Below are 14638 nucleotides of genomic sequence, written 5' to 3'. Positions count from 1 at the left end.
CCAGTTGTTCTATATAGCATTACATGTTCAGCATCCCTAATCCAACCATCTGAAATTAAAATGCTCCAAAATCAAAACTCTGTGATCGTCAACATGATGCCACAGTGGAAAAGTCCACGCCTGACTGCATCTGAAAAGTTTTGTTTGATACACACAATTTTTTAAATTGCATAAAATTACCCTGAGGCTATGTGTATAAGGTGTATACGAAACATAAATGAATTTCAAGTTTAGAAATTCGTTCCCCCTCACCCCATCTCCAAGATAAAGAGCCAAAATCTGAAACAGTTCTGGTCCCAAGCATTTGGAATGAGGGATACTCAACCTGTACCCAGTTTTCTACATGACACTACTTATGAATATCTTTTAAAAATTTCTTTATCCCTACTTGTTTTCTGTCTCCTCTACTAGAATATAATTTCCACGAGACCAGTACCTGACAAACACACGTGCTACATATTCAATCTTTATCTAATGAATTTAATATTTTCCAAATTTTCTATAATTAACATTACTTCTATATTAATTTTATAGAGAATCCAAATAGCATTTTATTAAGTAGACCATTAGTCGGTCCCAGTTAAAATTCTGCTACTACAGCAAACTATATGTATGACTCAAGACAAGTTTCTTTTTTGTGAGACCGGAGTCTCGCGCTGTCGCCCAGGCTGTAATGTAGTGGCGCGATCTCGGCTCACCGCAACCTCCGCCTCCTGGGTTCAAGCGATTCTTCTGCCTCAGCCTCCCGAGTAGCTGGGATTACAGGCGCGCGCCATCACGCCCTGCAGTTTTAGTAGGGTGGGGTTTCACCATGTTGGCCAGGCTGGTCTCGAACTCCTGACCTCCAGTGATCCGCCTGCCTCGCTGCCGAAAGTGCTGGGATTACGGGAGTTACCACGCCCGGCGGAGGCAAGTTTCTTCGTTCCTCACTTGTAAAACTGGAATACTGTCTATTTTCATAAGGTTAAATCATACAACACAGGTAAAAGCGTTTCAGCACTCAACGAAATTTTTCTAACATAACGAAAAACTCCTGCTTGCTCCTTGCCTTGCCCTTGGACTCAACGCTTCAAGTCCCGACCAATCCCTCCGAGAGCTCAGAGGGAGCCGCTCTAGCAACCTACCGCCTCGCAGTGCAGGGGCAGCCGGGAAGGGGGCGAAGCCCGGAGGCCAGAAGCACGCACTTCCGTCCACGCCTTCCTCACAGCCAATCGCCCACTAGTGCCCCACCCCTTCCGTTCTGGGAAAACTCGAGCACCAAGAAAGGCTTCCGGCGGGAGCTGTGCAGCTCCTTATCATGGTGAGTTGGCTGTTGGGGTGAGGGTTTCGGCTGTAGCTGATTCGGTTTATCTTATCTGGTCCCTAAGCGGCCTTGAAATCCCTCAGCCACCCGGAGGAGGAGGCATTGAAGTTGAAGTCGGGCCCCTTGGCTGGAGCGGCTGTCTCCCAAAATGTTCTCCTCAGAGTTCTGGTCCCCTTTGGTCCCTCACCTGTACCGCAGGCGCTCCCGAACCAGGCCTCGCTGCAGGCCGAGCTTTCAGCTCCTGGCGAGTTTCTGACTTCTCTCTGCCTAGATTTCTTTAATGTAATAAAAGTCTTTGCCAGCGTCAACAACTAGACCACTAACAAAAGATCTGAAAACAAGTCCACAGCAACAACTCTAATAGTGATTGTTAGAGCAGTGGCGATAACGCCAGCGGAAATAAAGAAGGTTATTAATAGGGTTTTAAGGCAGACGCCTCACTCTGCAATTTGGCTTTACTAAATATTAAGTAGCCTGATTACGGCAGCAACTTTCATAAGCGGAGTAACTACAGAAAGTCAAGGTGTTGGTAGGACGTCTTATTGCTGCTTTGTTTCTGCGTTTGTAGAAACTAATGGAAGACCCAGTAGACGTAATGGCTGTTGGGATATGGTGTTTTCTCTCAAATTTGTTAGAATTGGTCACTGTTTACCTTTAAAGCTCAAATATATAGCTATGAACTTTATTTAAAAATAAGCAGTTGGTTGGGATTTCAAGTGTCAGAGTGGTGTGTGCCTTTTGAAAATGCATTTATTAGAAAAATTCATGGAGTACTTATTGATAACCTACGTATGAAAGAGACCACATTTCTGTGCCTAAGCTTTTGTCACTGTACTAAGTTTTTTACATAAGTGGATATGGTCGGGAAAATGTCTTATTCACACTATGTTATGTAAATTTTCTGTAATCCTTTTGCACACAGAAAATGGGTAAAAGTTTACCCTTTTTGGCTAATGATCAAATAGCCTTCAGTTATGCTCTTTTTCAAAACATTCACCATTGTGTAGCTTGTAGCCAGAGTTATATTTCTAAAATTTGACTACATCACTCCCTTACTCAAATTTTTTCTTTCTTTCTTTCTTTCTTTTTTTTTTTTTTTTGTAGCACTCAAGATAAAGTCCTGTTTAGCATGGCATGCGAAGCCACTCATTATCAAGCTTCTTACTTTTACAGCCTCTTTTGTTGTTGTTGCTGTTGTTGTTTTTGAGATGGAGTTTCCCTCTTGTTGACCAGGCTGGAGGGCAATGGCGCGATCTCAGCTCACCACAACCTCCGCCTCCCGGGTTCAAGCGATTCTCCTGCCTCACCTTCCCGAGTAGCTGGGATTACAGGAATGCACCACCACACCTGGCTAATTTTGTATTTTTAGTAGAGATGGGGTTTCTCCGTGTTGATCCGGTTGGTCTCGAACTCCTGACCTCAGGTGATCCTCCCGCCTCTGCCTCCCAAAGTGCTGGAATTGCAGTCGTGAGCCAGTGTGCCCGGCCACAGCCCCTTTTTTTTTTTTTTTTAATGCATACACGTATGTAACATCCGTATTTCAGCCACAGTGAATAGCTTGCAAATCATGCTGTATGAATTGAGCCTTTGTACCAACTTTGCATATGCTTTTCCATCCGCCTGAATTGTTCCCTGTCCTCTACCGGCTGTCCTTATCAGAATAACCCTTATATATCCTTAACTATTTTTCATGAGCCTTTCCCCCATGTTCCAGTATACTGTTAGTTGCTTCTCCTTTGTGCTCTGGTGGTACCTTGTGCTTTTATACATACACACACACACCAGTTTTGTTACATAAAGCTGCACAAAACGAATGCATACAATAGAAACTTGCCTATAATACTGATGATTTGAAGGGATTTGAAGGTAAAGGGACAAGAGACTTAAAATTCAGAGGTCTTTCAGGTTGTACACCTTCATTAACTCACAGCCCTAATTTAATAAAGTAAAGCTTGAATCTCTTGTGCTTTTTACCATTAACATCTGTAATCCTTACAGACTGTGTTAAAATTGTGTATTTATTTGTCCTTCTCACTTTCTAGACTGTAAGCTCATTGAGAGCAGGACCTATGTGTTTCACTCTGGTATTCCCGGAGCTTTGTATAGTGCCTGGCCCAGAGGAAGTTGTCAGTAAACATCTGTTTTATAAGACACTGAAAACCTATAGCACTGTATCTTTATGCTTGAAACGTTAGTATTAGTCATGCAGGGAAACAGTATTTAAGGTTTATTTTAAAGGATATTGAGAAAAGGTTTTGTGTTTATTAAGAACATGCTATGTGAAAGCAGTACTTTCTTAGAAAATACAAAGAAAAATACAAATAAAACATCTATTTTATAAAGCACTGAAAACCTATGGCACTATATCTTTATGCTTGAAACATTAGTATTAGTCATGCAGGGAAACATTTTTTAAGGTTTATTTTTTAAAATAAGTATTTTAAAATAAAATATTGAGAAAAAGGTTTTGTGTTTAAGAATATGCTATGTGAGGCCGGGCGCGGTGGCTCAAGCCTGTAATCCCAGCACTTTGGGAGGCCGAGACGGGTGGATCACGAGGTCAGGAGATCGAGACCATCCTGGCTAACACGGTGAAACCCCGTCTCTACTAAGAAATACAAAAAACTAGCCGGGCGAGGGCGGGGCGGGCGCCTGTAGTCCCAGCTACTTGGGAGGCTGAGGCCGGAGAATGGCGTGAACCCGGGAGGCGGAGCTTGCAGTGAGCTGAGATCCGGCCACTGCACTCCAGCCTGGGCTACAGAGCGAGACTCCGTCTCAAAAAAAAAAAAAAAAAAAGAATATGCTATGTGAAAACAGTGCTTTCTTGGAAAATATAAATAATATAAATATATGATATTAAAATATGAATATATAAAAACAAAATATAAAGAAAAATAGCCTTTGTCAGTAGTGAAGTTACTAAATTATAAAGCAACGCAACAAGTTGAAGGCTATACTTTGATTAATGCAAAATAAGTGGCATTAAAAAAAACACTACAGTTTGGAATGATCTAGGAAGACTTCATTTAAGAAGTGAAACATGGGCCGGGCGCGGTGGCTCAAGCCTGTAATCCCAGCACTTTGGGAGGCCGAGACGGGCGGATCACAAGGTCAGGAGATCGAGACCATCCTGGCTAACACGGTGAAACCCCGTCTCTACTAAAAAAATACAAAAAACTAGCCGGGCGCGGTGGCGGGCGCCTGTAGTCCCAACTACTCGGGAGGCTGAGGCGGGAGAATGGCGTGAACCCGGGAGGCGGAGCTTGCAGTGAGCTGAGATCCGGCCACTGCACTCCAGCCTGGGCGGCAGAGCGAGACTCCGTCTCAAAAAAAAAAAAAAAAAAGAAGTGAAACATGAAACTAAGTACTTTGTGCCCCACTCTAATACTCTTAATCTAGTACTTGTTTCTCATTATATGAATAAGAGCTTGGGTTAGACAGATCTGGCTTTTTCACGCAAGAGCGGTGTAATGAGACAAAGAGTAGACCAGTTTAACCGAAGTTGAGGGTTTCTATGTGGAGTAAGAGGTAAGACTGGAAAGAAACAGGCTAAGTCATTGAAAACCTGGAAATTCTGGTTGTAAAATTTGGAGTTTATTCTGATAGCAATGGAGAGCCAATATAATTATAGGAAGAGTGATATGAGCATTAGGATTTTTGTTTTATTTTCATTGTCAGGATGGCATCAGAAGTGGCCTTCTGCCTCTTAGAAACCTTGTTGATTCTCTTAACCTGAAACTTAAAGTCGGCTAGGGTTAAACAGAAGATGTCCAAAAATAACAGTATTAAGGAGAATTTTTTAAATCTTTGGAACCAAAATATCTCACACGTAATTCCTTAAGAATATATATACATATGTACATACACATATGTAATATTTATACATATGTGTGTGTGTATTTATTTATTTATTTATTTATTTATTTTGAGATGGGGTCTTGCTCTGTGGCCCAGGCTGGAGTAAAGTGTGATCCTGGCTCACTACAGCTTTGACTTCCTGGGCTCATGCAATCCTCCCACCTTGGCGTCCTGAGTAGCTGGGACTACAGCCGTGTACCACCATGCCTAGCTAATTTTTTTCTTTTCAATTTTTTGTAGAGACAGGGTCTCAGTATATTGCCTAGGCTGGTCTTGAACTCCTGGGCTCAAGTGATCCTCCTGACTCAGCCACCCAGAGTGGTGGAATTACAGGCATGAGCCACTATGGCCAGCCAAGAAAAAAATATATTTATTAATATTAACATTTATTAACATCTAAAGTGAAAATAGCATATTCTTTTAAAACTGGATTAGCTTAGCTGTCAGGTTATACACACACAGTGGTCTTTATTTGGATATAAAAATGGTAACATTTTTCTGGTGCTTTATTTTTACTTTTTTCACCTTTCTATTATGAAAATTTTTATACATACACAGAAGTAGAGAGACCATAATATGAGCCCCCTTGTACCTGTCACGTGGCATCAACAATTATCAACACTCTACTGTTGTTTTTCTTATGCCAAATATCTAGTGCTTGGCCTTTTTTCCTGCTTTTCCTGAGTCTCAGCATAATGCAACTAATGATGCCTAAGCTTTGAAGAAATGAGTTATCCCTCCTTATAACCACTTAATTGCTCTCTAGATGCTATGTAGGAAAATCATGCTTGCATTGGATTTGAAAGTTTTTTACATTTATATATATATATATATATGTATGTTTTTTTTTTTTTTTTTTTTTTTTTTTTTGTGAGACGAAATCTCACTCTGTCACCCAGGCTGGAGTGCAGTGGCATAATCTCAGCTCACTGCAAGCTCTGCCTCCCGGGTTCGCGCCATTCTCCTGCCTCAGCCTCCTGAGTAGCTGGGACTACAGGTGTCCACTACCACGCCCGGCTAATTTTTGTATTTTTAGTAGGGATGGGGTTTCACCGTATTGGCCAGGATGGTCTCGATCTCCTGACCTCGTGATCTGCCCGCCTCAGCCTCCCAAAGTGCTGGGATATAGGCATGAGCCTCCGCGCCCGGCCTACATTTATAATTTTTTAATACCTCAGTTTCACTGCTTTCTGGGGCTTCAGTGTTTGAGTCAAATTGACCAACTTTAGTGAGGTAGAAATGTAATAAGGTTGGTATAGTGATTGTGGCTTTTACCATCTAGGAAAGTATTTCATTAAAATTCAAATCCAAAAATTTATGTTTGTGGCACTTAGCAATCAAATTACTGTGTATGAGCCATTTAAAATTGTGAAGGATTTTTTTCCCCCTGTAATGATACTTTCTTTTGGAATGACAAAATATTCTCTTTAAAAGTAGCTATAGGGTTTTGCTTTTGGAAACCTACACCAGAAAAATTAATAGGGCCATGCCAAATTTTCAGCATAAAAAAAGGCTAAGTATTTTTGAATGATAACTGAAACAATTAGTAATCAGATCTTTTGGCACTATTCCCGTTCTTACCAGTAGACATCACAAATTCGATTCATTATAGCACACACTTAAAGTACCGTTTTTTGCCTTCTTCATAGACATAAGTTTCTGCCTCATTATCAGTACTACATCATAGAAAAATGACAGGAATGGTTTTCACCAAATTTGGGACAGTCTGATTTTTAATACGGCAAACAGGATATTCACTCCTTCGCCGCAGGATGAGACTGCAGTAGAGTGAATATCCTGTTTGCTGTGTAGCCTATGTTTAAAATCAGACTGTCTTCCTCAAAAGCAGCTGGAACTGAGGTTCAAGAGATGGATGTGACTGTGTATAGGGAGAGGCATACCATTTTTATTTTTAAAGTATCAACAGAAATCATGATTTCACATTAACAATACAAAGTCGCAAATGTGAATAATGAGCAGGTATTGATTTGGCCAGCTTTATAAATGTGTAATTTTTAAAACTGGGTTATTTATCTTTTTAAAAATAATTTGTGGAAGCTCATCGTGTATAGAGAAAATTGGCCTATTGTCTGTTGTGAATTACAATTTTTTTTTTCACAGTTTGACCTTAAATCTTTTTTCCCCCGTTAGGATATTACATTTGGCCATGAAATTATATAGTAAAATCAATCAATTTTTTTCCTTTAGAGCTTCTTGGTTTTTATGTCCTATTAAAAAAGGCTTCCCCCAAATCCCAGATTATAAAATAATACATCTAGGCTTTCTTCAATCAAGTACTCTGTAATTCTGTATTTTAATTTTCAAAATAATAAATTAGAGTAAGGAGTATGGTAAGAGTGAAACATTACCTTGATTAAAATACCATTTATTGACTGGCTCATATTTTCTCCCACTGATATTGGATACTGCCTTTCTCATAAGTTAATTTCTCATATGTGTTTGAACTCTCCTTTCTGCTAAGGCTTTCCCATATGATTTCCTAAACTTGGGTGGTAAATCGCCTCAGTCTTCTCTCTCATTGGTGAGCCCTATCTTTACTATCCCCAAACTGTATACTAGCAGGGGCCAGGGAGACTAGCCAGGGTGTCAGATACTTTGACTGAATGCCTAAGAGAGAATCTCAGGTGTTTTACTATAATAGTTGCCTGAACTTGCTTTCTTTTTGAGACAGTCTTACTCTGTCACCCAGGCTAGAGTGCAGTGGCGCGATCTTGGCTTACTGCAAACTCCACCTCGCAGGCTCAAGAGATTCTCATCCCTCAGCCTCCTGAGTAGCTGGTATTACAGGTGTGCACCACCACACCCGGCCAATTTTTATATTTTTAGTAGAGATGGGGTTTCGCCATGAACTCCTGGCCTCAAGTGATCCCTCTGCCTCGGCCTCCCAAAGTGCTGGGATTACAGGCATGAGCCCCAAGCACTGCCACATATATAGCTTTAATTAGGTGAATTTTCAGTAGAAATTTCCAGTAGAGCTGTTTGGCAAACTGTTTCTTTTTTGGTTCAAATTGCCTTATCCATTTAAAAATAGAGTGTGGTCTAGAGCTAAAAAGCCTGGTTTTGATTTCTGCTCAGCCATTTACTAGCTCTTTGACTTTGGATGGCTTACTAAAAGTTGTCTCCACCCACATAGGTTTATTGTGAATATTCAATCCATAAATACACATAAAGTATCTAGAATAAGTGCTTGGTGTATATTGAGTACTTAATAAATATTGGTTATTATTACCACTATCTCATACCATAGCATAGGAACCACTATATCATATCATAGGAACTCAGAAGATGATTAAATATTTAAATGCTGATTTGTATATTGTTTGTTTGAAAGGGGACAATTCATCTCTTTCGAAAACCACAAAGATCCTTTTTTGGCAAGTTGTTACGGGAATTTAGACTTGTAGCAGCTGACCGAAGGGTAAGTTATTCCTTAACCCCAATTTTAATTATTGCACAAACAACATTATAACATTGAAGAAAGATAATTTTTAAGGCAAATAGAAATCACTCCTGATCCCACCACACTGTTTTCATTTTTCTATGTTGGAAAAGTGTTTTTTTAGTGTAAAATTGCAGTCGTTTGGTGTTAAATTGTTTTGCTTTGGTAGGAATCTTCTGTTAAAGTTTTGATTCTAATTCTGAACTGTTTTAAAGAAAAATGGTTTTGTGGTTGCTTTTGGTTATTACGTTTTCAAAAAATTAAATGGATCCAATCTAAAGCCATGTTTTCTCTTTTATTTATTTATTTTTGAGATGGAGTTTCACTCTTGTTGCCCAGGCTGGAGTGCAATGGCATGATCTGGGCTCACCGCAACCTCTGCCTCCCGGGTTCAAGCGATTCTCCTGCCTCAGCCTCCCAAGTAGCTGGGATTACAGGCATGGGCCACCACGCTCGGCTAATTTTTTGTATTTTTAGTAGAGATGGGGTTTCTCCATGTTGGTCAGGCTGATCTCGAACTCCTGACCTCAGGTGATCTGCCCACCTCCACCTCCCAAAGTGCTGGGATTACAGGCCTGAGCTACCGCACCTGGCCCATGTTTTCTCATTTTTAATGTAGGGCAAGAAAAATATGTCATGTTTTGAGACTGTAAATAAAAAGATGTAATTGCCATCCTTTTAGGCCACCAATGTATACCTTCTAGTTACTGTGTTTCATGCTTCTCATTGTTGTCTAAATGATAAATTCTCTTAGGGAACTGACTATCTCTATTTTGCTCACCTTTTTATAGAAGTACAATATAAGCATCCAGTAAATATTTGATGACTTTTAAGTAAAGCCAGCTTCAATGAAACAATAATAAGCAGTACCAACGGGCAGTCCAATTGAAACTCTGCCATATTTTCACTATTTTTCAACTCCCTTATCTTCATTTGCTTCCTTATCCAGCTTAGATTCTATGCTCCATCATTATCATTTCCCTCCTTTTTGTTTTTTTTTTTTTTTGAGATGGAATCTTGCTATATTATCCAGGCTGGTCTTGAACTCCTGGGCTCAAGGGATCCTCCTGCCTCAGCCTCCTGAGTAGCTGGGATTGCAGGTGTACACCACCACTCCCAGCTGGTATCATTTTCTTTTATATACTCTCAGCTCTTTTGTGCTCCCCTTCCCTCTGTCTTAATTCCTGGAAAATCCCCAATCTTCATTAAGTTCACTTTCTTTTCTTTTCTGTTCTGTTCTGTTCTTAGACGGAGTCTTGCTCTGCCGCCCAGGCTGGAGTGCAGTGGCATGAGCTCAGCTCACTGCAACCTCCACCTCCCGGGTTCAAGCGATTCTCCTGCCTCAGCCTCCCAAGTAGCTGGGATTACAGGCACGTACCACCAGGCCCAGCTAATTTTTGTAGTTTTAGTAGAGATGGGGTTTCACCATGTTGGCCAGGATGGTTTCGATGTCCTGACCTCATGATCCGCCTGCCTCGGCCTCCCAAAGTGCTGGGATTATAGGCGTGAGCCACTGCGCCCAGCCAAGTTCACTTTCTTTCTACTCTCTACTTGCATCTAAGCAACTGAATGTAACCTGAGAGAAACAAAACCATGCAACTGGTCTCACTTTGAATTCATGATCAGACAGACCATTAGTGCTGCCTGTATTTCTTTCATTCTATACTTCCTTCGTTCATTCAATTTTCCAATTTCCTAGATGGCTATTTCATACCATGTTCTTTCATTTCTATCCTCAAGCTTCTAATACCATCTTCATCCTCACCCTAAGCCAATGATCTTGCTTCCTGTTTCACCAAGGTAAAAGAAGTAATCAGAAGAAAACTTCTACATCCTGTCATTAGCACATCAGCCATCACTCTGCCTTCCCTCCTATTTCTCTGGACAAGCTTTCAGTTATCCTCTATAAAGCCAGTTCTTTCACTTGTTACCTACTGAAAGATGATGTTCGTATAATTGTTCTGTTTCTTGCATCATTGTTTTTCTTGCATCATTCTCTTTCTTGCATCGTAATTACATGTTATAAGTTCCACTCTCAGGGCTGCTTCATTTCTCAGCTTCCTTTTGTAGCAAACCTCCTTGAACGACTTGTCAGTACACTGTATTCACCTTCTCTTCTCCCCATCTCTATTAAACACATACCAGTTTGGCACTGGTCCCCACTAATTTATGTAAACAGCTTTTACAAGGTAACCAAAAACCTCTGTGTTGCCAAAATCAAGATCTTTCCTTATGTCTCATCTTACTTGATTGATGTTGAACAGCCAAGGTCAGTACTTTCTTTTTTTTTTTTTTTTTTTTTTGAGACAGTCTTGCTCTGTCGCCCAGACTGGAGTGCAGTGGCACAATCTCCTCTTACTGCAACCTCCGCTTCCCTGGTTCAAGCGATTCTCCTGTCTCAGCCTCCCAAGTAGCTGGGATTGCAGGCACCTGCCACCATGCCTGGCTGATTTTTTATTTCAGTAGAGATGGGATTTCACCATGTTGACCAGGCTGGTCTTGAACTCCTGACCTTCACCCGCCTCAGCCTCCCAAAGTGTTGGGATTACAGGCGTGAGCCATTGCACCTGGACAAGATTAGTAACTTTTAGGAACATCATTATGCCCTTTATTCAGATTCACCAGTTGCTTACATTTTGCCCCATTTGCTTCATCATTGTTTCTATAATATGTACCTATAGAGACAATATGCATATGTATATGTATTTTTCTCAACTATTTGAGAATTTCTATGTCAGAATTTATTTTCTCTTGAACAACTCTCCTTCTGGAATTATTCCTTTAAATTTGTATACTATAACTTAGCTGATGACACTTTTGGTAGATGTGTGACACAGACTTTTTGAAGGAAGTTATGTTTATTCCTTTGAATATCAGAGTATAAATTATAGCAACTTGAGCAGACCTTGTGAAATTTATCACTTGTGTACACATAAGAGTGATTTTTATTTTCACAGTCCTGGAAGATACTGCTCTTTGGTGTAATAAACTTGATATGTACTGGCTTCCTGCTTATGTGGTGCAGTTCTACTAATAGTATAGGTATGTCACCTTTGTATTTTTATGGAGTTGTTATTTTCACTTTTGTTTTTCTCATTGGAAATAAAGGTATATCTTATATAGAATATATTCTGAAATGTATTTAACTCAAATGATTTAAATAAGGGAATATATTTAAAACTTCCTTGTAAGCTATAAAATTTTGTTCATTTGTTAACATTGTATCTTTTCTTTTTTTAAAGTTTTTTCCTTTTAAAATATATTTTAAAGTAGCAATGGGGTCTCACCATGTTGCCCAGGCTGGTCTCAAACTCCTGAGCTCAAACGATCTACCCACCTCGGCCTCCCAAAGTGCTGGGATTACAGGTGTAAGCCACAATGCCTGGCCATTTTCATTTTAAATAAACTGTTATTTAAAAAAAAAAAATCATTAAATCTATTTGGAGATTTGTTTTTGTTTTTTTTTTTGTTTTTTTGGTTTTTTTTTTTTTTGAGATGGAGTCTCACTCTGTTGCCAGGCTGGAATGCAGTGCTGTAATCTTGGCTCACTGCATCCTCCGACTCCCTGGTTCAAGCGATTCTCCTGCCTCAGCCTCCCAAGTAGCTGGGATTACAGGCACGCACCACCAGGCCCAGCTAATTTTTGTAGTTTTAGTAGAGATGGGGTTTCACCATGTTGGCCAGGATGGTTTCAATTTCCTGACCTCATGATCCGCCCACCTCGGCGTCCCAAAGTGCTGGGATTAGAGGTGTGAGCCACCGCTCCCAGCTGGAGATTTGTTTTTAATGTAATAGATTAAAACTTTAGTTTATACAGTTTATAAGTTAGATTTTGAGGTTTGTTGGCTTTTCTTTAAAAAGGGAATTCTGTAATTTTTTCTTGTATCTTAACTTTTTATGTTTTTTAATGCATTGTTCCTTTGTTCTGTTGTTCAAACAATACATTTGAAATAGTGCTGAGATTACAGAAGCAGGCAGAAAAATGGTCACAGGGCTTTTTAACATTCATTACTTCATTTTTCCTAATGGAGAAATCAGGTTGGGAGGTAAGCTTTTCTACCAACCAACTTTGGCTACATGTATTGATCAAATTTACTAGATAACTGGCAATATATCAGGTTGGCCAGTGACTCAAAAGTTTTTTTGGTGATGGATACCCCTGGTAGAAATAATTTGGGTGACTTGCTGTATTTTTTTAGAGGGGTCAGTAATATTTTAATCATTTTTTTGGTTGTTTTGCAGCTTTAACTGCCTATACTTACCTGACCATTTTTGATCTTTTTAGGTAAGTTTTTAGGAAATCTTAATGTTTTGGAGCCAATAAGGAATTTGGTAGAAATGTGGTATAGCCATACAATTCAGCAATAAAAACAGCAGCTACTGATATCGTATAAGAAAACAATAAAAACATTATACTATGAAGACAGTCATAAAGGACCACATATTGTATGATTTCATTTATATGAAATGTCCAGAACAGGCAAGTCTATGGAGAGAAAAAGTAGATTATGAAGAAGTTTTCTTTGCTTAAAGGAAAGTAATCTAAATAAGTAAAATTATCAACATAGAACAAACACACAAACAACAATAATTAGAGACATAACAGTAATTAGAGGCTGGGTGGGGTGGCTCACGCCTGCAATTCCAGGACTTGGGGAGGCCAAGGCGGGTGGATCACTTGAGATCAGGAGTTTACGACCAGCCTGGCCAACGTAGTGAAACCCCATCTCTACTAAAAATACAAAATTAGCCAGGCATGGTGGCTTGTGCCTGTAGTCCCAGCTACTTGGGAGGGTGAGGCATAAGAATCGCTTGGACCCAGGAAGCGGAGGTTACAGTGAGCCGAGATTGTGCCACCACACTCCAGCCTAGGCAACAAGAGCAAAACTCAGTCTCAAAAAACAAAAAAACAAAACATTTATAAATTTGATTATATTAAAGTTAAAAACTCTAGGTAGCAAATGTCACCTTAAACAGAGAGTAACCTGAGAAGATACTTGCAATTCATACCTCAAAGGACTAATTTTGCTAATATTTGAAGGGCCCTACAATTTAATAAGACGAAGGCCCAATAAAAGAAAAGTAAGAAAAAAAATTTATAATACATACGAGAGTTTACAGAACAGGAACTATAAATGACACTTATGAAAAGTTGCTCATCTTCACTAACAGTAAGAGAAATGCAAATTAAAATTACTCCGAGATGCTGTTTTGCCTGTCACGTTGGGAAAGATTAAAAGATTTGAGTATAGCTGTGTTATTGAGTGTGTTAGGGAAACACGTGCTCTTTTGTTTTTAAAAAGATGGCTTTATTCGGCTGGGCGCAGTGGCTCATGCCTGTAATCCCAGCACTTTGGGAAGCTGAGGAGGGCGGATCACAAAGTCAGGAGTTCGAGACCAGCCTGGTCAATATGGTGAAACCCTGTCTCTACTAAAAATACAAAAATTAGCTGGGCATGGTGGTGGGCATCTGTAGTCCCATCTGCTTGGGAGGCTGAGGCAGGAGAATTGCTTGAACCTGGGAGGCAGAGGTTGCAGTGAGCTGAGATCGCGGCACTGCACTCCAGCCTGGACAACAGAGCGAGACCCCATCTCAAAAATCAAAACAACAACAACAAAAAAAAACACCAGTTCACTGTAAATGTGAATGTTTGAATGTTTATTTTTGGATTTTCAGGTCTGTCCCACTGATCTGTATGTCTGTCCTTTTATGCCAGTACCATCAGTCTTGATTATTGCAGCTCTGTAGTAGGTTTTGAAATTGGGAAGTATGAATATTCCAGCTTTGTTCTTTTTCAAGGTTGTTTTGGCTAAACAGGCATTCTTTTTGCTCAGGCTGGAGTGCAGTGGGTTGACTTCGGCTCACTGTAGCCTCAGTCTTTACCTCCTGAGCTCAAATGATGCAACTCAGCCTCCTGAGTGAGTGGTACCACAAGCTTGTGCCACCACATTTGCCAATTTTTTGATATTTTGTAGAAATGAGGTCTTCCTATGTTGCCCAGGCAGGTCTCAAATTT

At 40.0% G+C, this 14638-nt stretch overlaps 2 protein-coding genes across 2 annotated transcripts in view; one reads left to right on the top strand and one right to left on the bottom strand.

Annotated features, from left to right (window-relative positions):
* The window catches only part of DPY30 (dpy-30 histone methyltransferase complex regulatory subunit), a 937477-nt gene that overhangs the window by 151403 nt on the left and 771436 nt on the right, over nt 1–14638 (bottom strand). The gene's annotated exons all lie outside the window — the stretch shown is intronic.
* Nucleotides 1244–14638, top strand: part of SLC30A6 (solute carrier family 30 member 6) — a 59279-nt gene continuing 45884 nt past the window's right edge. Inside the window, exons 1-4 of the mRNA XM_050754142.1 lie at nt 1244–1300; nt 8514–8600; nt 11579–11663; nt 12864–12906. Coding sequence (XP_050610099.1) covers nt 1298–1300; nt 8514–8600; nt 11579–11663; nt 12864–12906 — 218 coding nt within the window. The 5' untranslated portion in view covers nt 1244–1297. The remainder of the gene's footprint in view (nt 1301–8513; nt 8601–11578; nt 11664–12863; nt 12907–14638) is intronic.

Source organism: Macaca thibetana, chromosome 13, assembly GCF_024542745.1.
Source record: "Macaca thibetana thibetana isolate TM-01 chromosome 13, ASM2454274v1, whole genome shotgun sequence".
In the NCBI taxonomy this organism is placed as follows: Eukaryota; Metazoa; Chordata; class Mammalia; order Primates; family Cercopithecidae; genus Macaca; species Macaca thibetana.
Note: the sequence above shows the minus strand (reverse complement) of the source record. Positions and strands in the feature narration are given on the sequence as shown.